This window comes from Euwallacea fornicatus, chromosome 25 (genome assembly GCF_040115645.1).
Source record: "Euwallacea fornicatus isolate EFF26 chromosome 25, ASM4011564v1, whole genome shotgun sequence".
In the NCBI taxonomy this organism is placed as follows: Eukaryota; Metazoa; Arthropoda; class Insecta; order Coleoptera; family Curculionidae; genus Euwallacea; species Euwallacea fornicatus.
Window position 1 is genome coordinate 2115151 of NC_089565.1, and position 25699 is coordinate 2140849.

The following is a 25699-nucleotide window of genomic DNA, read 5'->3' on the forward strand; positions in this document are numbered from 1 at the left end:
ATTTTGGATTCGTTTTTAATTTTTGGAATTGTAAATTCAAATATCTACGAGTTAATCTACTGATTTGGTGGATTATACAGGGCGTCCAAGATACGATTTGAGGAACTCATTTTAATGTAGGGCACAACTTTAAAGCTCAAAGACTGAACAGTTCACCAAAAAAAATAAATAAATAAAAAATTAACGTCAAACTTGAAGACTCTGTATATTACTAAACCAAAATATTATTTTTTATATTGACACCGCCAAACGGGTTTTCGTAACGATTCGTGGAATCTTGATCATCAGACATCAGAAATCTTGTTGAAATGAGAATTTGAAAGCGCAATGTTTACTCTTTTAAATCCCGGCTGTACAGGGTGGTCGTTTAAAAACGAAACACCGGCGGCTCTGAACAACTGGGAGTATTTGCTTTTGAGAGGAAACGTTCGAGGATAAGTCGGACTCCATGAGCTGCAGCCACTTAAGCGGGAGGCGGCCGTCCATTCCCAAAATCTCCATTGGAAAAGTGGGTCGGGTGACACCTCATTTTAAATAATTTTATGTACGAGCCCTAGCGACTATATAATGGAACAGCGTAAATCTGATTCATATTTAAGTATTTTTGAGATTATTAATCTTGAAAATACGATATAATTTATAACGCGTAACATTGAATAACAATAAATTTTATCAATCGATATTTCGAAAACTTGAACGTTAAATCCTCCAGTTCTAGCATGTTTGAACTGACTTTGGCGTCGAAGTGTTTATAAATGTATGCTGGAACTTCTAGACCAAAGCGTTAATTACGAGCAGTTGTAATGCATTTGTAATAAGATCTTCGTACCTAAGAGCTTGAAAAGCCCTTACGCCTTACAAAACATTCCGCTGCGCGTGATCGTTTGCCTTATCTTGGAGTTAAGGGCCTTCTTATACAGGTAAAGTAAAACTGCGGTGTCATACTCAGTACAATATGCTGCATTGTACTCTCTGTACTCGAAAATTAGTGCCCCATTTTAAAGATTTTTTCGTTCAGAAATCAGGGGCCAGTTTTGAAAAAAATATTTATTAACGTTAAAATGAACACGAAACACTTAGCCCTTTAAACTATTCCATCGCTAAATGCTTCACTCACATTTCATTTTTTAGTGATTTGATTTTTAGTTTCTTGACCAAGATTAATATCACATGACAGGCTAAGTGGCCGCTGGTCGCGACGACTCAGACAGTCCTTTCCCAAATAGGGCATTTCGCAGCAACTATCGCCCTTGATTAATCCCTTATGCTATTTTCACATAGTAGGCATCTTTATGCTGTTCCATATATTTCTATTTCATCTATATCTGTCACCCTTATGCTATGACTATTACCCACAATTTCCATTCTATGATCTCAATCAGATAGTTATTAAAAAGAAAATCCCAACGATAGAACTTCTTTGAAGGGACACATCTCAGTAACGGTGCTCCGTTGAATTATTGTTTATAGAAACTTGTTGTAACTATTTGCGGTTCCATTTTCAGCTCTTTAAATTTAGTGCCTAGTTTCCCAAACACTCAGTATATTGTTTTAAAAATTGCAACTGTAGGCAACTTTCAGTTCCTTTTTTTCTGGATAAAATGGTGAATAAAAACAATGTTATCCGCTCCTTCGGATTTGCCACTATAAATTCTCATACTCAGGGAAGATCAGAATTTTGTAAGTAGGTTTAGGCTAAAAAGGTATTAAAAAATTAATTAGGAAAACGACTATTAGCGATTCTGTCACCGACTGTAGCGAACTAATTCACTTAAATTGCGAGATTAATTTATATTTATAGCTTGCAGGCTGTGCAGCATCACTATCTATTTATATTTTGAAACCTCGCAGAATATGCGTTGGACGCACTTTATATGTGTCGTGTGCCATCTGCGTTTGGGATTTTCACAGGGTAAAACATAAACCGAAATCTTTGGCAAGTGTAAAATGGATTCGTCACGACATGGGTAATAGGCTATAACTCGTTGACGTCGGAGAATAACGAGGTAATAATCAAAAAATTACGAGCTTTATTAATAACCAACACAAACAGAACAAAACATCTGTCCACCTAAGTTAAAGTTGCTGAATCCTTCCTTATACCCAGTCAGCTGGTAACGTAACGAACACCCACACCGGGCCTCTTCGGCCCTTTAATCTCCTTCAAAACACAAAATCTCTGTCGGGCAGATGCAGGAACAGCTGATTTTGTTCCAAACAATGTACTTACCCGAACCCATTATCCTTTCTCGCATTTCCTACCCAATTAGCTACGGGGATATTATGCTATGTAGGCAGTAGGTACCTGAGCGGCGGTCGTTTAACTCACTACCTACCAATCATTGCTTCAGTGAAAGTACCACTCTACAAACGGTGCCGCTGTTACGATTCAGCATTGCGGCAGTACCATAAACTCTAGTACCATATCTTCCGGCAAGGTCGTACGGACATGCAATGCGACAACAAAGTCATTAGTGCCTTGGTGTCCTCAAAGTGTTGTGCGGATGTAAAAAATTTAATCGGTTCATATTGCTGCTGCTAATACCGCCGATGAAAAAAGGTTTGTGAGTGAATTCGGTGGGACATACCGTGTCCTGCCGTGCCTATCAGTGTTTCTAACTTCTTGTCCAAGAAGAGTCCGTCTCCAAGCTGCACAATCAATTGGCTCAATACCTTTTAAAAATCGGGTTATTGGAAATACGTGTGTTTCCATTGAGGATTTAATGCCCCTTAAATTATTTAGTTAATTCATATCTATGTTTCCTATTAACCAAATCATTATGCATGTCACGGAATCTAGTTTATCGTAGAAATCTCCAAGGTAAAGAGCATTGTTTTGATTCCAGTGCGAATAAGCAAGGTTGCACGCAATATAAAACTTAACGATTTCTGGTTTAGCAAATTAGTTAGCGATAAAAATTCGTTTCTGTTGCGTAATAAACTAGAAACATTGATTGTTTAATTGGTCCCAAAGCGGTTCGAGCTATTCTATTGCATCCACAAGTTGTTACTTTCTACTGGTAGGGGCTCTAAAATTGATGAACTGTACGTCTGAAAGGGGAACGAAACGCAAATTAGGTAATATGTAAAAAAGCATTCTTAAGAAGCTTCGAAAGCTGTGAAGCTCAAAATTGAGAATGTCTGATGCGGAAGACTGAAATCTTGGAAGCGAAACGTTTCAGGGTTGATTTAACTGAAGTCTTCGAGGTACGACGTCAACTGCAAAGAAATTTCATTTAAAAACGCCCCACCCTGTTAAGAGAATAGAGATAATGCAAATAACATTCTGAGAATTTTATGCAAATATTTATTGCTGTACAAGTTTGAATAAAATTCTAACTCCTACATCATAAGTATGATTTTAGCTTAGTTAGTGTAAGATAACGATGTCTAGCACAAAGATCTTGGAAACACGTAAACAGCCAGCAGCTGGGGCCACGTCAATAAAACTTATACATTTTCGAATTCCGTACATAATGGCGTCGAGAAACTTCCATCTAAAATCCACAAGTGTTAAATCATGCAAGTTCGGAGGCGCACCTCAAAGGTTGTGGAAGCCTTTCTCAAACTCGAACACGCCAAAACGAAGCCTTATTAGATCTTCCCTTGGCCCCAAAAGGCCGACTGCGTAATTCGCAGCGGTCAAGGAACAACGCGAATTTCCGCGGGACCTTGCAGTTGTCGATTTTTCAAATTTTCCGAAACAACTCGAAAACGAAAATTTTCAACGATAAGACGCCTCACATAAATTGCCTTTAAAGATTAAGGTGAAATGCAAAAGTTCAATAAAATTGGGGGGTCCCATTAAAAAAAAAAAAAGAGAGTTTCTGTCACGTGTGGGGGCACGGATGGCGTGGGGGAGTACAACGAGTCCAGTTTTTGCAGTTCCAGCCCTAAAATGAAGAGGGATCCGCGTTTGAATCGTGGTTGTAATGTCAAAAATCAGTAAATTGGATGGGAGGGGTTAAATTGTTAATGGAACACCCTATATAGTGAACCTCGAGAAAATCGCACCTATGAGCTATTGAAAAACGAGTTAATTAAGCGCCTGGGAGCCAACCATGAGCACAACACACGAAGATTATTGCAAAACAAACCATAATCAACAAAGCCCTTCCAATTTCCATGGTCACTCCAACAGTTGCAGGTAGAAGATTTCGGAAAGAAGGAAGCACTTAAAGGTCGCTCAATAAAAAAAATAGTCATCGCAGGTGCTGCTATGTTCACCTCAAAAATCTCAGAGACTTCTGAGATCAGGGATCCCGAAGGCGCTTCTGAACCTTCCTCATAGGAATCGGTTGAGTAGTTCGTGAAAAATAACAGAATGAAACAAAATCTCTTGCTATTTGTGCTAATAAAGCAAATGTTGAAAACATTTACCTCCAACGTCCATGTAGTTGTAAAGGCACTTTGCGAAATATTCGCGACCATTATACAATACTTCGGAAGTTACTTGTTGCTGCACTCGTACACTATGCATTGCCTCAAGCCTACTAAAGAACCGAGTTCGGTTGCATAAACTTTAGATTTCAAATACTCCCACAAGAAAAAGTCCAACGGTGACAGATCGGGAGATCTTGCGGGCCATTCAACATGACTTTTCCTCCAAATCCGTTCGTCTTTGCAAGAAACAAACCTATAATAGCGGATTTTTCAAAGGATCAAGTGGAATTCCAAAATACTATCATTAACACCCTTTATTGTGCGATTTTATTTATCTACCAAATAATAAGACGCACACAGACAGCACGAACGGAATTATTTTTCCTTTAAAGTAAGGTATCACTCTCTCCGTTCCCCTTCTGTTTAAGATTTTAAGGGTGACAGGCACCTTTTCATAAGGGTTGAAGCGGAGGGGATGCAAACATGTAAAAAATGTGTCCCCCTGGAAACTAAGCTTTACGTATCCGAGCATGTTTTCATTCATTCGTTTACAAGAAGAAAATCTCTTGTTAAAACGTTTCGGAACGCCACCCTGTATAAAAAATCCTGTTCATGGCATTATAGCCGGCAAGAATTCGAAAGACATTGCAGCGTGAGTCCGGAGAGGTGAATGAAGTCACGTTAAATAAGAAGATTAATAACGTTTTTTTATATTTTAAAGAAACATGCATTTATAACAAAATTTTGATGAATTTATCAAGTAGTAAATAAAAATTAGACAAAAGGTTAAGATTAAATTATCGATCTAAATTGGGAGTGAGCTATCTATGTCCTAAACTTACTAATTTATTAATAATAATATTAAATAATAAACATTAACGAAACCGAAAAAGTTAATTAAATGAAAACGTTAATTTTCTTTACGATAATTTTCCAGAGGAATTTCAACGATCTAAGAAAATTCGGTTACTCAATGAAAATCATGCTATTGGGTAATTACGAATAAAAACCCATTAAAATGCTTATCTCAATGAAGTCCCTACATCCTTAATTAGAATATCTTATACAGGGTGTAACTTAAGTGATGTCATTAATTTTAAGGAGTGACTCCTTGTCATATTTTATGAATAAATGTTCGTGTAAACGTGTGTCCTAACTCGCGTCATTTTCGAGATACAGGGTGTCAAAGTTTTATTAAAAAATCGAGCTTTTATTAATTGCTCAAAAACTTGTTTTCATCTTAAATCTTAAAAATAGCAAAAATTAAGCAAGAAAATGTCCGAAAAGGACGAGGAAGTTGTATTTTTGATTGTTTAATCTGACACAGACATCAGATTCAGAAAAAACGGCGGCGTACGGTAATCGCGCCCTAAATACCAATCAGGTAACTATTTGCGACGCCACTGGAATTATTATTTAAAATGTAATAACATCGAAAGCATCCTCTTACTAATGCTAACAAACCTGCCGAGTTTCATCAAAATCGGCGCAAAGCTTTTTGACTAATTAACAAAAACTCGTTTTTTTTTTAAATCAAATTCTGACACTCAGTATCTCGAAAATTATGCAAGTTGGGACACATGTTCGTACGGACATTTTTTCAAAAAATATGACAAGGAATCACCCCTTAAAATTAGTGACGTTACTCGAGTTACACCCAGTATTATATCTTCTTTTTTTTTTAAGTATTTTCGGTGTGGGTGTTGTTTTCTCTTTAATGGAGAAAGGAAAAATCCATTAGCAATTTAACGTTGTTGATTTATGTCCGGTGGTGATTATGATGATCATTCACTCCTTAATGTTACTTCAACTAATGTGGATTCCTGAGTAAAGTCATTTTGCAGAATTTTCAGAAATTCTTTTTGGGGGAGGAGGAGGAGGGGAGGATTGGGGAGGAGGGGGCGGAGGGGGATGTGTAGGGGGAAGAAGGGGAATTACCACAATCTCCAAACACTTTCTTAACCTTTCCGATGAAATTTGGGGCCTTGCTAGCGAAAACCCGATTAATTCTGACGTTGTAGTGGACTCATTGTATTGCAAGCTGATTAAACCGTATCATAGCGAATTAATCAGCGATAAGATACGGCTGTGTACTAAGCTGAACTTTATTGTTTAGTAAAAAGACGAAAATTCCATTATAACTGAGTATTCGCGTTGTTTCAGTTTGAGGTGTCAATGCGGAATCACAAGTACTAAATGGGGAGAAGAGATCCATATCGACACGATGGTAAGTGGTCACTACATTTTCACTATTTACTCTTTTATAATTCTTTGTTTCGTGTCCCAATTGTTTCGTCTGTTCTGTCTTAAAAAGGCTTTTCGAAATGTTTCCATTAATTTCAAGCTTCTTAACAGCACATTTTCCATTGAACCTTACATTGGGCAAATGTTCAATTGTACTAATTAGTGGGCCGAGGGGCTGGATTTTTCTCGGTAGAGTTTTTGTTAATTTAACTTTTCCATTATTATAAACGAGGCCCAACATACAACTTAAATTTCTGATGAATTCAGGATTCCATTCGATTATCCGATACGAATTAGGCATTCCCTTGTGTCGGCTCAAAACTATGGGATTCGATAAATAACAATAACGATTATGACTAATGCGTTAATTTCCATTGTCGATATTCCACAGTTTATGGGTTAACCACGACCGTCATAAAACATTAACGTAAAAATCGTCCTTAAAATATTTACATCATGAGCAGTTCCAATAACTCTTATCAATCTTGTAATTAGCTCGAATCTTTTAACGAGGAATTAAGGAGCTTAACAGATAGTGCGTAATGTACTTTTTACAATTTCATCTATCACGGATTTTAAGGTCTCATCCAAGCTGGAGTGCCGCTTTGATTGGGGTCTGATTTGCCCCATGCACATCAAAATTCAAAGTCTACCGGTGGGGTGTCGGATCAAGACCTACACGTGCACACCTTCAGTTAAATCGTTACAAAGTTGAGCAAAAATTACCGTGACAAAGTTACTCGAAAGTGCCGCCTCTTTGAGATTAAAATAAATCACCATGCTTCCAGGAATATCCAGAAAAATAGTACATATGCAAATTGGTTTTTATTATACCGGGCGTCCCGAAACGGCCTGCGCAAAGCTATGCCTCTCATCCTTGAGGTCGAAGGTCGATGGTGTAACTTGACGCATTTGATCTGGATCAAATCGTTTATGGCCGTCGTGGGTCTAAAGTTGTGAGTCGCAAACATGTCAAACGAGGAACGCGGTCGGTTTTCCGAAAGCGAGAAAAACGGTCTGGTCTGGGGCCGACAGCGTCGCCAAAGCTGTCAGACCAACAACTGTGACACCTTTTCTGTTGAGAATGTTGGAAAAATCATTGATAACGGAGGGAACGCTGCTGGACAGCGCGGCAGTTGAAGGTCAACATGCATGCGACAAAGGACAGTTGGCGGCTTATTCAGTGGTGGGTAAAATAGAGGACTGTTCAGACGGAGAGGTGGTACTGGCATCCTGCTGGCACCGACAACTACATTCGATAAGACGAAGACTGACAACACTTGGTTGATCACCTTGCGGGCCAAGACACTTCACTCCCAGGGAACTTAAAAGCTAATGAGTCACAATTCGGGATCGTATTTACGACGTATCTGGATAACTGGAAGGCCGCTGCAAGGAAATCAGGATCAGGAGTCACTGTCCGAAGAGCAGCTACTCATCATCGATCGTGGTGCATCGATGACAGACTTGTGGAATTGCCGTATATCCAAGCGAAATGCCGACCTGGGGGGGTTGCGATAAATATTGTTAACGAAATGTTACGTGATCCAACAATCTATTGGTGTACAGGGTGCATCTGAAAAACGATTCAGTTCTATAATCGTTTCGTTTTTGAGCCAATTGCAATTAAATTTTCAGATCACGTGTTACGCTGAACCACGAGCGAAATAATTAAGAAAAAGCGACGGCACTTGGGGGAAAAACGTCTGGTTTCATCAGCACGACGCACTAGTCCACAATTCTGTCATCGCGATATGGCCAAAATCAATAAACTCGGTTTCGAACTTTTTCCTCGCCCGCCGTATTCGCCAGATTTAACCACCTCAGATTATTTCCCATTTCCAAAGGTGAAAAAATGGCTCGCTGACGAGAGATTTGCCAATAAGGAAGAAGCGGAGTCCGATTTGAAAACATGTTAAGCTTCTTCCTACGGGGTAGACAAGCCATAGAATATTGCTGGTAAAAGTGTGTCAGTCTCAAGTGCGACCACATTGGGAAAGAACGTAATATTTCCCAAAGAATGTTTTCCTTTAAGTGTTAGCGAGGGAGGGGAGAGGGGGGTAAATTGAGACTATCCTCGTAGGTTCACAGGGTATAGTCAAATTTGTAGTTTTCCTCAAACGTCTAAAAATACATATGATAATGTATTACACGAGATCATTGAAAAACACTTCAACAAAGTTTAAGGGTCATTGATTGCTGGCTTTATTTCAACATGATACTCCCTTCCCTGTTAAAGATGACGTTTCTTTTTAACGATCAATAGAAAATAAATTCAGGTTAGACGTTCTTACTTGGGCCGCCCTGTATAATTTGTTGAAAAGTGATGTATTCATTTATGAAATTTGAAACATTTGTCTTCCGGACCCAGGACAGGAAATGGGGAGCTGCGGCGTGCCGCAACGATACAAAAAACCATAACTGAACGGCCCAGATGCTGTCATTCGGAATTGCTCATGGCAGGGACATTTTAACTGCCCTCGTATCACATTCGCTCATGGCAGGGACATTTTAACTGTCCTCGTATCACATTCGCTCATGGCAGGGACATTTTAACTGCCCTCGTATCACATTCCAACCCAGTTAATTCAAAATTACGCAAACCATCATCGACCACGAGCAGGCTTTTTCGATGCTTCCAGCAGTCTGCAACTCTGACTGCAATAAAATAACTGAAAGCTTTTGCCCCCGCAGACTTTGACAAGCTGTCACATCGACGGGGATGATGGCAGTCGCTTCAAATTTGAGGGTTCTAGTCAAGGCACAACTACCTTCAGAATGAGCTATCACTCAACCCCCCTCCCCGCTGAAAATTTTGGTTGGGTAATCGTCCCCCCGTTCAGAGGTTGAAGTTGAAGTTGAAGGGCTGGAGACGCAGTGAAAGTTGTCGCTCTTGAGTGGTACCTTGAAGTGTCCGAGCGTTTTTAGACGTTTTCGCTTTGACCATCGAACGTCGAGATGCGAAACCTTTGTTGGGCCACCCTGTCTGACTTGGGATAAGATAAAAGATTACGGCGCGAAAACACGCTCAGTTGAAGTGGAGGTTTGGTGGGACACGACAGTATCTGTCCAAAAGTTGTTTATAAAGTAAAAATATATATTTACGACAATAATAATAAATTTTCAAAGTATAAATCGTCAAGGTGAGTTCCGGGATTATTTTGAAGAAGGGAAATTTCGAAAGCTCGATTCGCTCGCATTTATCCGGCTGCGCGCACGGTGTACTTAACTGGCTATCTGGCGTCTTAATGAGGTAAAATTGAAAACCCACTTATATTTAGACTCGCTATTATTTTTAATGTTGGCTGGTAAACAGTAAAGCAAATAAAAGAGATATAACATCGTCGAATAGTTTACACAACCGAGTCAGTGGAAAACAGCACTAAAATGAGGTAACAACCAAGTTAATTTGCGTTTTGTTGCGTTGACTAGGTTGGACATGTCCACTGATTCAGAGTTACATTTCTATGACGAGAGCACCGACTTCATTAACCGTAAGTTCATGTTTGCTTTGTTATTGTCTCACACCTGTAACATCGGGCCCAATAGAACGTGATCGATTTCACTCCGTCGTTCCCTTCCATTCTAAACGACAGTACTTCACGTGTTGTTCCTATTTTTTCCAGGACGGGAAATTCACTACGATGAATCATATGGACCGAACAAAAATCGATCATGCACTGATGTCATATGCCTTCTCATCTTCGTGGCGTTCGTCGGAGCATGGATAGCCATCGGAGCCTGGGGTAAGCGACCAGAATGATTCAGACTCAGGAGACGACGCTGACACCGTTTTTCCCTCAGGGCATATCCGTGCCCGAAGGGCGAAAGCTCGCGCTCTTGCAAATTTCATTCAATTTTTCAACAACTTTCAGACGGTCAATCGAAGTATTTCCAATGAGATCTTTTCCGCGATAAAAGTGTTGTGTTGGTTTTTCCAAAAATTTCAAAAATTCCAAAATTTTCAAAAAAAATCGCTCAGGTCAGGTGGGAGATATCAGTTTGAATAAGTGTCATCATTGGGCGTTATTTCATTGCAATTTCGGTTAGGTAATCGGAGTGCTTAGTACTGATTATGTGGCATCCCTTCCAGCGATATCTCACGGGAACCCCGAAAAACTGCTGGTTCCGAAGGATTCCTATGGGCTTCACTGCGGCATGGATGAGCCAGTTAAAGATCGGAAATACCTATTTTTCTTTGACCTCACCAAGTGTATGAATGTCGCGGCTTTCATGAGTTGCAACACCAGGCAGGTTTGTTCATGCAAAAAACTAACTGTCTAATTTTCTAGAATAAGGTTTTCAATCAGAAAATAACTCGGTCGAATAGGACGATGCTGATTGAGCGCCCATCCAGGATGATCCGGTGCTGCGATAGCAGACGTTTGAGTATGTATAAGAAGCCATGCCCGGCCACGTCTCCCTGAAGCCTACGACATAACGATTTAAGGCGGTTATGCGCAAAACGCGTTTCATCCAGTTTTAGTTCGTTACATTTCAATTTGTTTATACAAAATAAGACTGCGGCAACTGTTTAAGATGTCGTCTTCGACTCTCGTCAGTTCGGACAACGTTGAATCGACAGCGACGGACCACTTCCGTGGTCGTCCTGGGCGCCCGATGTCACACCTTTAGATTTCGTTCCATGGGGGTTCCATGTGAAACCTCTGGTTACTCTAATGGAAACAGAGAAGTACCTGATTGCACAAACTACTGCGGCAAAACGGTTTTGAAGTTTTTAGCCAGGTCCGCAGAAATCGTCTACGTTGTTTGAACAGGTGGATTCAAGTCGGAGGACATTTTGAATGATGACTGTAGCGTTATCGTTTACAAGCAAATTAAAATAAAGCGTGTTGCAACACGTTTTGGTACGTAATTGTCCTGAGGAATCAGGGGGCCGCATTGGCTCAGGGGGACGTTTCCGGGCGCGGGCTCTTACACGCGTGTCTGTCGTTGCACTGAATAATCTCCCGCAATTCCGGATCGCCCTGTATGTGGCGTTTGAGACGAAAATGCAGATATTCAATATGGACCGTGTTGTTCAAATTAACGGACACATTTCTTTTTTGGTATTCTACACAGACCCTCGTTTCAACTTTAGCGCTCTAAGTTTCTCGTAACGCGAGGAATTTTTGCAACTCCAGAAAACTCCCCGTGTGGTAAACACCTCGAATCGGTACCATTCGGAAGTTGCGCACCTTGGAGAAAAATACTAAAATCGAGGAAGTTTTCAAGTAAAAACCATGAACGGATTTAATCGCCCCCCAACGGCGAACCAATTATGCGTGCGCATGCGGGTAGCGGTTCTTCGAAAAGTGCGTGTAACTTTACTTGGGAGTTAAAGTTGAAAATCGTACTCCTGGCACCTTCGAAAGTTCAGATTTCCGGACATTAGTTTGCCAAGCCGATTGGACTTTTTCCGACTACCATCACCCGATTTATTTTGCCATCCCAGTTCACACATGTCCTATGCAGGGTGTCCGACGAATGCGGGCCACTATCCATATCTTGAAAACTGTGACTAGGGAAAGTTGATGTCCGGAGGGCGATCTAAAAATATTTTCGTGAAAATACCACTTCCGGTTGTACCGGAAATGAACGTCGACTCGCTTATTTCAAATGGGACACCCTGTATATTATAACAAAATTCGATTCGTTGGAACGTTGGTAATATTTTCTTCCTTCTGATTTTGTCATAAAGAAATATTTATCGTGTGAAAAAGTTGTTGTGTGTGGCTCAAGGGCTGAGGGTCCGATACGAAAATTTATGACGCAATTTTCAAGATTGTCATGAATTTGCTGCGCCGAAGTTTCCTCAAATTTATCAAAATTTTCAAACTCGATACTGGACACTGACCCTCGCATCGGATACAGTGTACATTACCGCCAGGAGGAAAGTACCAAAACCTTGATGTAATCAACAAATTATTGCTTTATTAATTTTTTTTTATTTCGCAGGTCTGCGTGGAAAAGTGCCCAAATGAGACATTTTTTTATAATGACTCTAATTCTGACGCCAGCGTTCTTCCGTTTTGTGATTCATACAACAGTAATATCACAAAATACGACCCAGACAACTGTCCTCAGTGGTTTTTACCCAGCAAGAGCAGTAAGTATTTCCACCTACGCCTGTTAATGTCTCACCAATTAATGGACACTTTCTGTCCAGTTCGACGTCACACACACGGGGACACGGTTTACCACGGATAGAATTTTTTCGTTAATTTTTTTCATAACTTTTCGTCAAAAACTTGTTCCACAAATTTGGCCAGCAAGCCAACAGTTAATATCAACCTGCAACGTCGACACCACGGAGCAGGATGGGAAAATTTCTCTGTTATTTCAAAAATTAAATTTACTCTAAATTACTCAATGTCCCTTTATACTTCATCAACATCTTAATCTTATTTTCATTCACCGATGGTCAGATTTTTTCTACAGGATTGCGTCTCTAACTGTGACCCATTTTTATCATCATTTTGTCGTTGTATAGTCCTCAATAGATGCGTGTATAAGGTGGCCGACAGGAAGCGGTCCAGGGAGGAAGTAGCTTCGCTAGGAAAATACGAAGTGAAGCTACGGAAGCAGCACGTCAATCCAGTCCACATGTGGCTGAGTCTAGTGGTGCACAATGGAATATCTCTCGCCAAAGATGACAACGAAGTTCACGAGGTTCCATTGATTTTTTTTTTTTTTTTTTTTTTTTTTTTTTTTTTGAACAATAGGTGCAGGAAGTAGCAAAGGCATGCGATAGGAAATCGGGCATCCGATGAGCTGTTTTAGATTTTCACATTGTAACCGCCCTACTTAGTACTTTTAGAACGCCATAACAGTACTACTTTCTGTAGTACTCTATTGCAGTTGAAATCTTCATTTTTTCTAATTCTGACAAACATGCGAAAGGCATTTCACGACCCGTTGGCGCTTCGAAAACGTTTCATTTCTTAACCGTTAGGAAATGGACATTTTTAGAAAATCCTTAGAAATGGTTTAACTACCTTATCAAAATACCTTTGCCCAAGTTCTTCTCTGTGTGCAAAAGAACTGCACGATTAGAAAAAATCTTGCATTTCAAAGAAGTTTTCAGGTAGACGAGACTCGCGTTCTTGACGCGAGCTTGTTCCCCTCGCACCGCAGCAATCCATTTATTAATAGGGAATTGGTTTTTAACTGGTTAATTAATAGCTATTTAACCAATATATTTCTATTATACATTAACCGACTGAAAGATGAGGCCGCTCCTAGAGTTACTGCGCTTGTAAAAAGCGTTGCAAAACGTTTATAACTTTCATAAACTCGATTAAAAAAAAAAATAATAAATAAAAAAAAAAAAATTGAAAAAGTATTTGAGGCATTATGTTCAATGTCCAGCTCATTCACTCCCGTCCAGCTACCTTTACACGATTTTCTATTTCCAAATGGAAAGGTATCCATTGTAGCATATCAAATGAAGGGCCATTTAATAAGGGAAATAATAACGGTATACTCAGAGCTAAAATTGTGTTTACAGTTTCCTAAAAAAAATATATAACAAAGTCTATATCTTAAAAAGATGAAAAGTTTTAATCTTTACTTTCTAGATAGAAAATCCATTCTTATTTCATTTTGAAACAGAATGAAAAAATGGCTAAAAAATGTAAAAATTTCAAATCGTTTATGATATAAGTTATTTTTTGATACAAAATATGTTTATTTTCATAATTTCACATACATATATACAGGGTTGCTCGTTAGTGCGTCAAAGTGCGACATCTCAGTAAATATAAGTTTTGGAAGGAAATTTGTCTTAGTAAAGTTTTTGGGGAATAATTAATTAAAAATATTAATAATAATTATTATTATTAAACATTTCGAGGGTTATGGAAAACTCTTTTTAAACTAAAACATGTCAAAACGTAGCTTATTCTGTCGCCTTGGAGCCTCATAAGATCGATTCCAAAATTCGCAACGGTTAGGAAACAACATTGATTTCCGTGAGACCTTGCAGCTATCAAAATTTTCGAATTTTCACAAATAAGTCGAAAATTTTTAATTTTTTATATAAGACCTATTTCATAAACTAGCCTTAAAATTTGACGATAAATCCGAAAATGGCAAAAAAATTGGGGGGTTCCATTTAAAAAAACATAATTTGGTACTACCACACTTTTATGACAGACCCTGTACATTTGGAAATAATTTAAAAATACGTGCCCTTTATTCCCCAAAAACTTTACTAAGACAAATTTCCTCCCAAAACTTATATTTACTTAGATATTGCACTTTGACGAACTAATGAGCAACCCTGTATATATATATAAATTTAAAAAAAAATGAATATATATATATATATATATATATATATATATATATATATATACATATATAATGTTTTTTTTTTAGAATTTTATTTTCGGATAAAACAACTTTCTGCTTTAATGGATCTATTCATCGACATAACTGTCGCTACTGGTTTGCAGATAATCCTGATTGGATGCAGCCTCGGCACGCACAAAATCTGCAAAAACCTAATTTATCGATGGGTATAATCGTCCGCCAGTTCATCGATCCATTTTTATAGAGGACTTAAAAAACGCATCATATTTGCACTTGTTGCGAAACGAAATAACTCCATCAATCGTCGCAATTTTCCCTAGAGGAAACGGGTAGCAAACGACCAATGGCACATTTCGTTCCGACAGTATGGTGCACCGCCACATCAGGCTGTGGCTGTGGGAGAGCGTCTTGATGGGATTGTCTCTGGAAGATGGATCGGTGGCGCAATGGAACGGCCGCCGAGATCTCCAGATCTGACGGAACTCGATTTTTTTGTGGAGCGAAAATTGACACATAAAATTTTGATGATTTACGTCTTAGAATTAATGACGGATGCAATGCTGGACAAGTGCTTGGAAGAGTTCGAGGATCTACTGAGTCCTTGCCGAATTGTTACTGAAACCCAATGTGGGCATTTACTGTACGAATTTCAATTTTATTTGACGTAATAGCGAGCTGCTTTATTTTGTGTCCAATAATTTTATTTTTTGATAGTTTCTATGGAAACTGTAGATGAAATTTTATTTCTGATTGTACCGTTGTACCCCCAGTTGATTCCCCGTTCGTTTGATGTAACACCACGAATGCCTTTTCGTTTGAAAATGAGAAGTTGTAGGGGGTAGTTGGATAGAGGCGAAGCACTTGAATATCGAAAACAATGGATTGAATGCTTTGTTGGAAACAGGTTGTAGAAATAAAACTCCCTTTTAGCTTTATGTCATGTAATATTCTAGCTCGAGACCACTCGGACAGCAAGCCTAGGCAACACTGACTTCGCCTTCCCTAAAAGTAACTTGACAAAAAAGCACCCTAAAGCCATCGATACCATGCTCAAGCTTCACACACGGTGCATGTTATCCCTGTAAAACGCAGATACAGGGTGGCGCATCGAAAACGAAACAGGGGCACTTAGGAATTTAATTAAAAAAAAAAAAAACGCTCGGACGCGTCAACTTTATGTGCGAGGGGGACACGTTATAAACGTACGTTCGCTCCTTCCGCATCAACCCCCTACCCGGGGTAAGTTAAACCCCTGAAACCTTAAACGGAAAGTAGGGTCGAGTAGTACCTTGTTCGAAAGGTCTTTCGATTCTCGCTAAAACGATACCCAATTTGAGTAGCTTTGAGTTAGCGATTTTCGATAAATCCGGCAAAATTAGTTCAAACGATGTATCATCCGGTATGAATGATGAAATCGCTAAGGACTGTGGTAAAAATAACTTTAAGGCGTTTAGAAATTTTTGTTCATCTACGCATCAGTTAATTGAGTGTCCGAAGTGACGACCACCGGTTTCTAGACCGTGATACGGGTTTTAGGGGTTTAACTCACCCCGGCCAGGGGGTTGTTTAGTGCGCGTTTATAACGTGTCCCCCTCGCACATAGAGTTGACGCGTCCGAGCGTTTTTTACATTTAAATTTCTGAATGCGCGAAAATGCCTCAGTTTCGTTCGCGATGCGCCGCCCTGCGTAAGAAATCTGAAGCTTTATCCAAATGGTACCATCATGGTCAGCGTCGCCTTTTAGGGTTTAGGTGTCCACAACTCGACACGCTTTGTCCCAAATAAAATTATACGTGTTTTTTTTGTAATATCAGGTGTGTGAAGCTCATGAGAGTGTTCCAGTACATTTTACAGGCGATGTAGTGTCCTCTTAGAATTCAATACAATCGGTTTATGATAATCGTTGAATTTATGTCCACTCCGTGTTAATTCAATACAGGAAAATACACAATTTTCTCAATTTCAGTTCAAAGAAGATGTATTCCCTTGCTAGATAGTGAATCGATCAAGGAAATCGCAGAAAAAGTGTTTAACACATCTGAATCGGACTTTCGTGATACACTAACCAATTCTATAGGTGAAATCGAGGTCTTAGCAAAAGCAGAGAAGGTTCTATCACATTTCTTTTAACTTGGGTGCTGTGTTATGTTGCATTATGTTCCATGTTGTTTCTCATCGTTCAGCTGTGATTTGTTGATAAATGCTGACGTTCTCTAATTTTTGAGTTTTCAATCGTTGACGCTATAATCTTGCAAATTAAACACTAATATGCTTGCAGTTCAAGTTTTCCCCAACACTTTTCAGTTGGATATCGCTGCACTCCCCTCATTGGAGAGAGGTTTAATGCTCCATTGACGAGTTGATTCATGGAGCTCTTCCAAACGGTGCCACCCGAGGTGTGGCCCCAGCTAATCATGCAACCATAGCGTTAACGTCTATTTTAAGTCGAGGAAAGGTCTAGACCTTCAAACTAACTCTTACGTGCATTTAATGCTTTGCTTGGATAATGTTGATTTTTTGCATGTTTACGGCCTAGGCCATAAATGATACGTTCAACTCTCAGTTTAAACTACTGCGGGGCAGTGCAGTTTACTATTAAAACTGAGGCTTGAATCACGTTTTTTTTTCTATTTTATCAACTAAATATGTTTCCTTTTAGTTTGCTGAACAACTACTAGCCGATCTGGTCACTTCCTGGTGGAAGATCCTCATCAGCGTTGCAATAGCTTTGTTGGCGTGCATAATATACATTCTTATGCTCAGGTTAGTAAAGCAGGGGTAATACTCTAGGTATTATACAAGGTGTCCCATTTAAAGCTGCGATTGAAGATTACTCAAAAGCGGTACGTTGTACGAAAAGGAGTTTCGAATACAAGTGGTCCGCGATAGAGAGGGGCATGTCATGAAGATAGTGATTTTTGAACAAAGGTCGTTTCAAGGGCAACTTTCTTTCTTTTTTTTAATGGCCACCCCGTATTTTTTTCACACATCCTTGCAGAGAATGAATATATTTTATGTAAAAAAAAATTTCATTAGACGTTTCGCCGCAAAGGTACCCCTGACTTTTGACTAACTTTTAAGATACTCGAAATTATTGAATTTTTTCTTTCTAGAAAAGTTTTACAATGCAAATTCCATGTAAAAGTCATAACGATCCTTCTATCTATCCAAAGAAAAATTATTTCTATGGATTTTTTTATTTTTTTTTATTTGGCAAATTCATTTAAAATCCTGATTTGAGAATCTTATGGAAGCAAAAGTTCAAAAAATGTCCTTCCTGCTCCAAATGCGTCTCAACTCTTATCCGAAAAGAATTGTTTGTTTATCAATTAATACGCATTTTCAGTTCTCCCTCTCGTGTCGTCTGCCCACACGGGTATTCCCCGACACCATTTCAAAAACAAAAGTTACCCTTGAAGTGACCTTAAAATCAGGTTTGGGCTAAAAGCCACTATCTATATGACATGTCCCCCTCTCTACCGGACAACTTTCATTTGAAACTTTTTTCCATACAACATCCCCTTTTTGATTAATCTCCAATCACCCTGTATAGACGCGAAATGAGTCTTGACCGAGGTCCGAATAGTAGGAAATGAAGCAGACTAGAATCAGCATAGCAGGGGTTAGCTGCTTCAATAATGGTTAGTGCATTAGCTGCTTCAGTAATAGCTTGTGACAATTCCTCCAAAGCATGTAAACGATTTTTATGCACAGTATTTGCGTAAACAAATAAAAAAACAGTCCAGAAGCGTCAAATCCGGAGATCTTACAGGCTATACCTTTTACTAACGACTATCTCCATAAAATTGCTCTAGAAACGTTTTAGCTGTCCAATTGAATGACTGAAAAACGATCTGTACGCATCTGATTAATGACTGTTGTTTAGCAATGGATGAAAGATATTTTCAGAATCTTCCAACGACAGGGTTACTACTTCGATGAAGCGGACACTTCAATTATTGTTGTTCACACTGTACAATATTTGTAAGCAAATACGGGGTGGCTCGTTGCACTGTCACAATCCCATATCGAATTTATCATTGAGACTCTACGAAAATTAGAGAGCATAAATAATGTGAATGAGGAGGAATGGGACACCTTGTAGATTGTGGGACATTGTAGAATCCAAAAAAAAGGAGTTTTTCAATAATATATTAAGTACAGCAACAGGATAATAAGTATTTATTAAGAAATTTACATGTAAACTGAGAAATTTACATGTAAACTAAGAAATTTACATGTAAACTAAGAAATTTACATGTAAACTAAGAAATTTACATGTAAACTAAGAAATTTGCAGGTAAACTTCTAATCATTATTTAAATAATTTCGTCAATATGAGTGATGGCACTTATGAATACGACAAATTTTCATTTTCAATTCAAGGAACACTTCGATTTAAAAATATCGATAACATTTCCCAATAACCCACTTCAAGCTCTGAAAAGGTGATTTTTAAACCTTTTTAAAAGTGCAAAAATACGTGTACAGGGTGTTACATTAAAACACCTTAAGTTGATTTTTTTTATATAATTTTTATACAACTTGTTTGCTTTTGAATGTTTAAGATATAATATAATAAGGTTCATTTCCCAGTTTCTAAGTCTAATAGAATTCACTTATTATTCTGAGACGTTAAATTCTGGTAAGTACTGGTAGGACGTCCGCTGGTAGGGACATACTTCCCCTGATCTCCCCTTAAGATCCCGGAGTCGGCGTGTATGCCCAAAAATCTGCCTTGAACCACATCGAGGTAGAAGTCGAATTTAAATTGGAGTTAAATGGCACCAATTCGAAGTTCAGAATGTGAATTTGCACGGACACGTAGTAATTTTTAACAAGAACTTTCACCAGGGACATTTCTCTGTAAAGTGTCCGTGGCACCAGCGGACGAATCTAAAACAATTCCAAAACACCCTTTATTGGACTTTTCAGGTGGATCGCGGGCGTTATGGTCTGGATCTCAATTGCCGGGGCGATAGCAGCGTTGGTTGCAGGTACCAAATTCATATTATCCTCCGAACCTTAGCTATCTTCTATTCTGTCCTTACAGGTTCCTATTTTTCTTATACTACCTGGCAGACTTATAAAAAGGATTTCGAATCCGACGGCCTGACCAGCTCGAAACGCAAAAGAGACCTCCTATTGGCCACATTCATCATTGTCGTATCGGTCTTGGTCATCGTACTCCTGGTACTGCTGTTCTTGAGGAAACGGATAGTATTAGCCATCGCCTTGATCAAGGAGGGAAGTAAAGCTGTGAGCTCGGTAACCTCCGTTCTCTTCTTCCCGATAATTCCCTGGATAATGCAATTGGGTGTGGTGGCTTATGCAATTTGCGTTGGGACGTATTTAGCTACTACAGGCGAAGCTTATTATCAGTACAGAGTGACGCCTAATTGTTCCGAAGTTTCCGGAATTAAAGTACGTGGAAATTCAACAAATACGTATTACATGGAAAAAGACGTAAACGAACTATACAAGGCCATTTTTAGAATAACCAAGAATGTAATATTTCGGATTTCATTAACAATAAGCCTCCCAACCCCGAATGTGATAATACGACTTGTGTGTTTGCCGGGATAGCCAATGAAGCATACTACCCCTACTTGCAAGGTAATTGCGATACATTGTTGTTAAGCAACACAACGTTATTAACCGAATCTTTTAGTAACAAACGTATTTGGCTTCTTCTGGTTGGCATTTTTCGTCTCCGCTTTCGGCCAAATGGTCCTGGCCCAGGTGTTCGCCCAATGGTACTGGACCATCAAAAAGAGCGAATTGCCATTTTTTGCTCTAACCGCAGCATTGTACCGGACCATTAGGTTAGTATGAAAATTGTCTAGGCAATTATCACCATAACTCCCACTGCATAACTGTAGGTATCATTTAGGCACACTAGCATTTGGATCTCTGATCATCGCCATCTGTAGAATGATTAGGGTGTGTCTGGAATACATCGATCAGAAACTGAAGAAATACGACAATCCGTTTACGAAAGCGATCTTGTGCTGCCTGAAATGTTTCTTCTGGTTAGTTTCAATAGTGTCGCGTCACCAAATTGTTTTAGACGTTCTTCCTTCTTCAGGTGCTTGGAGAAATTCATTAAATTCATCAACAAAAATGCCTACATCATGTGCGCAATCCACGGGAAAAATTTCTGCGCAAGTGCCAAGGACGCTTTCATGCTGCTCATGAGAAATATCATACGAGTGTTTGTCCTGGACAAGGTAAGACGGCCTCCGATCAAATTGCATTGACTATTTATCATCGCGACATCTATCTATGATTCATACCGCCATCAGGGTATTTTATCGTTATGTAGTGCATGCAATGTATTGATAAAGCAATATGATTTTGTTAAAGACGAAGAAAGTTTAGATGTATTAAACTGGGTGATTCGAGTAGCCTCTTTGTTGGACCATCTCTAACGGTCAAAAGAGACGATCCCGAATCCGATATTAGGTCATTCTAGGTCAGATTCTATTTTACGGGAATAGTTCCATTACGGCAGAGTTGCCAATAATTGCATGTGCCGCCGACGGCGCCGTCGAAATTTCCACTGAAACGCTCGGTATATTTATAATTTTGGAAATCAACTCGAAATTCTAAGCACGTTTCGTGTAGGGCAATAAACGACACCGTTCATTTCGTAAAAATCGAGGAGAATATTAGAAAAATCCTCATCTCCAATTTCAGCGGTTACTGATTATGTGAGACTGATACACGGACACTCTGTACGTTTAGAAGTACAATAAACTAATAATGCCGATTGCGAAATTATTGAATTTAATCGTACTAAATTTTTCGAAAAATACGATTTAAAAAATCAAAAATTTCAATTAATTTTTTTGTACGATTGTGATGATTTTTTATGGCAAGTTGTCTCTTGCAGAACGTTAGTGTATCGACTCTCTTCGCTCGAAGAACATCTAGAAGACCTCCCTGGAAACCTCTTTTGATACTGAATGTAGCCTTTATAACGTGTTTTTCTTCCATAAAAGTCGTAGAGCTCAATAAAATTAAAAAGTTACACTATCGAGTTAAAATTGAAATCGCACCTTAGCCCCATCTTTTTTCAACATATTCTTTTTTGATTCACTCCATTATCCATTTACTCCATTATTATTATGAAACGGCGTTTCGCGTGTGGTATTACACACGAAACGCCATTTTAAAATTAATATCCAAAAATAGCAACAAAAAACGACAAAAAGTGCAAAGAAACAAGTTAAACGAAGGTGTCAGTGGCGGGTATTTCCGCCTCTGGCACGAATAACTTCCTCGCATCGGCGACCCCTGCTTGGAGTAAGGGAGCTTATGCCATTTTGTTCCAGTTCTTTCCATATTTGAATCGGTCTTTCCTGTACATCTTCCAAAGTGTTAAAGTTCGTTTCCCCAGCAATCTCCTTCCAAAACTGTCCCGGAGACTCTCTAGGGGATATAAATTTGGGCTCCGAGCCAACCATGTCTTGGTAGCAATAACGATTTCGTCTAGATAATTTCTCACAGCTCGAGCAATGCGAGACCTGGCATTACCTTCCATCAACAAAAAACCTTACCCTGTATATGTACAAATGGCAATACATGTAGGGCTAAAGCCTGCCCCGTGAACCTTTCAGCCGTGAGGCTTCCATCTGCGATGACAATAACTTCCAGTTTCTCTATATCTTCGTATGGCTCGTATATTCAGAAATATGAAGACAAGTTGATATAAACATGGGTCCGCAAGCGCTTCCTAAGGGAGCTCAGGCCCTTCCAAAGTGGCCCCCAAAGAATGCGGAATAGCGTGTGGAACCAAGGGGGAACTACATTTATTTAACACACGTATTCTTGCATCCTTTAACATTTATGACAATTCGACATCGGAATGTGATTTCTCACCTAAAATTACCTGGAAAAGGTACTTTTGATACATTGTTGTTGGCAAATCGTTTAAACAATATAGTGCTTTGGAGGAAACATTGCAAGGGAAAAGCTGAAATCTGGCAGCAAAGATTTTCATTGATTTTGAACTTGATTTTCTATCTTTGTTATCGCTTCAATCCTTCTGTTAAAAAAAAAATAAATTTTGCTTTGCTGGACATTTCACCACCCAATTCCAGCTTCTCACCTTCCAACGTTTCCTTTAAAGCCGCACATGTCTTCGGCGTCTCCATCAACCACAATTGATCAAGGGTGCCACCTTTTCTATGTAATTTTAGGCAAGAAATCATATTTCGATCTAAGATGGTCATAAAAGTTAAAGGACGCAGGAGTATGATAGGTTGATGTAGCTCCCCCTGGTTCCGCACCTTTTTTCCGCACTTCACGGGGACCACCTCCGGAGGGCCGTGGCTCCCTTAGACGGTTTTTACGACACCCCGTTTATGCCAACTTTTCATCAAGCTTTCGAACATAGCATCAGCCCTTAAAAGATATCCCCCCATTTCATTTACACCTTGTATATCCATTCATTTCGAGTCGAGCTGCTCTGAACCGATGAAAGAGGAGGTTAGCGGTAAGCTTTGATTGGTGGAACGTCCGCAAAATTAGAATTTGTTTATTTAATTGAGGCTAAAACATGTTCGTCCAAATTTATGATTAATTCCTATTTGTTTTCCAGGTTACGGATTTTCTGTTTTTCTTAAGTAAGGTGCTGGTGACGGCCGGCATTGGTGCAGTGGCGTACATATTCTTTGCCACTGACATGGTTCCTTTCATGGACAACTCGGAGCTAAATTTCGGCTACGTGCCAGTTGTGACGATCATGGTTGTCACCTACCTGATCGCCACGCTATTCTTCAACGTTTATAGCATGGCTGTGGACACCCTGTTCTTGTGTTTCCGTAAGTTATAGACGAGTTGCACCAATGCCTTTGTGAGTTGCCGCTTTTTTTTTTTTGTTTTTTTTTAGTGGAAGACTGCGAGTCGAACGACGGCAAATCGAAGCCGTATTTCATGTCCAGGAATTTAATGAAGATATTCGGTAAGAGGAACAAGGGTCCGAAATACGAATAGAGGGTTTAGTGGTCAGCGAACGTTCTGGAGTTGCTAAGAGAGTAACCATTGATACCGGCTGTGAAGACAGTGTACCTATCTTGTAACCGAGCCTCATACCTAAACAGTGTTCAAGTACCCACTTAATTTAGCTAGAGGAAGTATTTTTGTCTACATAGTTAATTTTGCATTTAAGAGCATTCTATTGAGCTGTGTACTTTGCTTATAAATTATTTTAAATATTAATTTCATTATAAATAATATATTTTAGATAATGCCAACCCGCTTCTTTTTTCCTTATCGAACATGTCTCATCGGCCTTACTTGAAAACCATCAACATTGATTACCCAAACGATACGATTTTCTAATGTAATCAATTCCTCTATGCATGTGTTCTATATGTTTAGGGGTAAGCGAAGGGTAATTTATCGGATCAAAAGGCACGTTCAAATACGCCCCTTTCATTCAAATCCTACTAACTAAACGGATTGGCCTTTATCTCACAGACATATAATTCAATGGCGAGGTAAAACAAGTCACCTGTCGTCACCATTTAAATGCAGTCGCCTGCTATTGTAGTATTAAAAATCGACAAATGTATAATACTAGCAGTCAGATAAATCCAGATATTTCTGGAAAGTGAAGCTATTTAAAGTAGGCTGCGGTTGGCGTGCAAATGGGCCAATGATCAGCTTCGCTTTGGTTTCACGAGACTACTTGATTAATTAGAAAACGGTGCAGCTGCGAATTTGTTTCCGTTCGTCGGGTGTAACTTGCCCCGTGCGGTCAACGTGCATTTTAACACACTGTAGATTTACTTATTAGATTTTTCGTTAAATAATGTTTTCCTCTCGCAGACGGCATTTGTATTGGGTATAGGTGCGACTTGGGGCACATTTAGGCCATCCACGTGGCGACGTTCTAAACCTTTCTGGTGGGTTGGGGACGCGGCGCACAATTACTTTTCTCCATTTTGTTTATTGCTTCAAAATGCACGAATAAAGTTAAAAATGGTTTTAAATTCATATTCATTTATATTTTTTAGTCAACCATAAAGTTGCCCAGGAAAGGGGGGGGGGCATGTCGTGAAGATAGTGACGTTTAGCCGAAACGTCATTCCAAGGTCGTTTTAAGGGCAACTTTTTTTCAAATGGCAACACAGCGTTTTTTCGCAAATTCTTGTACACCTCAGAAAAATGAACGTATTTTATGTTAAAATTTTTTTAATAGATTTTCGCGTTGGTAATGAACGATAAACTCGAATAAAGCATAACGCTATACTTGCTCGTTATGGTCATTATTCTACGAGGGGATTGCGCTCCTCGTCCGTGGCTGAAAACGTCAACATATGGCATTGTTTACTATAATTTCATATCTTGGAAATGTTAGGTCTGCCGGACAGTCCTGTCCGTTTATGGAGAAGAAGAAAATTACGCAGTTTCTGATCCATCTAACAATATTTGCTGTACGATATGATTTCCGTTACTGTTCACGACTTCTTGCCAGCGCGATGGCAATTTGCAAATTTCATTTTTGAAGAACGCCCTGTCTTCGGAGACCACAAACTCAAGAAGTGCTGTTTTGACGTCTTCTTCATTTTTGAACTTTCTTCCCGCCAAAAAATACTTGCAAAGAGAGGAACAAGCGAAAATCAGAGAATGCAAGGTCTGAGGAGTATGGTGGATGCGAGAGAAGTTCACGGCGGAGCTCTGCGATTTTCTGGCGAGTCGCCAATGCTGCATGTGGACTGGCGGTGCAGTATGATTTGCTTCCTGT

At 39.3% G+C, this 25699-nt stretch overlaps 1 protein-coding gene across 7 annotated transcripts; it reads left to right on the forward strand.

The window, feature by feature from the left end:
• Positions 1–1925: 1925 nt before the first annotated feature.
• Ctl2 (Choline transporter-like 2) lies at positions 1926–24203 on the forward strand. Of its 7 annotated transcripts, none has more exons than XM_066296603.1 (15): positions 1926–2006; positions 6547–6610; positions 10254–10373; positions 10721–10881; positions 12586–12736; positions 13121–13299; positions 17603–17706; positions 19879–19940; positions 19997–20367; positions 20439–20559; positions 20615–20768; positions 20826–20975; positions 21032–21173; positions 23549–23771; positions 23840–24203. In XM_066296603.1, exons 2-15 carry the CDS (start codon positions 6580–6582, stop codon positions 23941–23943), a joined length of 2073 nt encoding a protein of 690 aa, XP_066152700.1. In that variant the 5' UTR covers positions 1926–2006; positions 6547–6579; the 3' UTR covers positions 23944–24203. The 7 variants fall into 7 exon arrangements, with proteins under 7 accessions (XP_066152700.1, XP_066152699.1, XP_066152697.1 ...); XM_066296602.1 differs by lacking the exon at positions 1926–2006 and adding an exon at positions 2328–2560; XM_066296605.1 differs by lacking the exons at positions 1926–2006; positions 6547–6610 and adding exons at positions 9671–9770; positions 10060–10121.
• Positions 24204–25699: the final 1496 nt, after the last annotated feature.

Coding starts and splice junctions, on each gene's coding strand:
- Ctl2 (XM_066296599.1), top strand. Junction 20,560..20,614: donor ATACTACCCCTACTTGCAAG/GTAATTGCGATA, acceptor CGAATCTTTTAG/TAACAAACGTATTTGGCTTC. Junction 23,772..23,839: donor CACCCTGTTCTTGTGTTTCC/GTAAGTTATAGA, acceptor GTTTTTTTTTAG/TGGAAGACTGCGAGTCGAAC.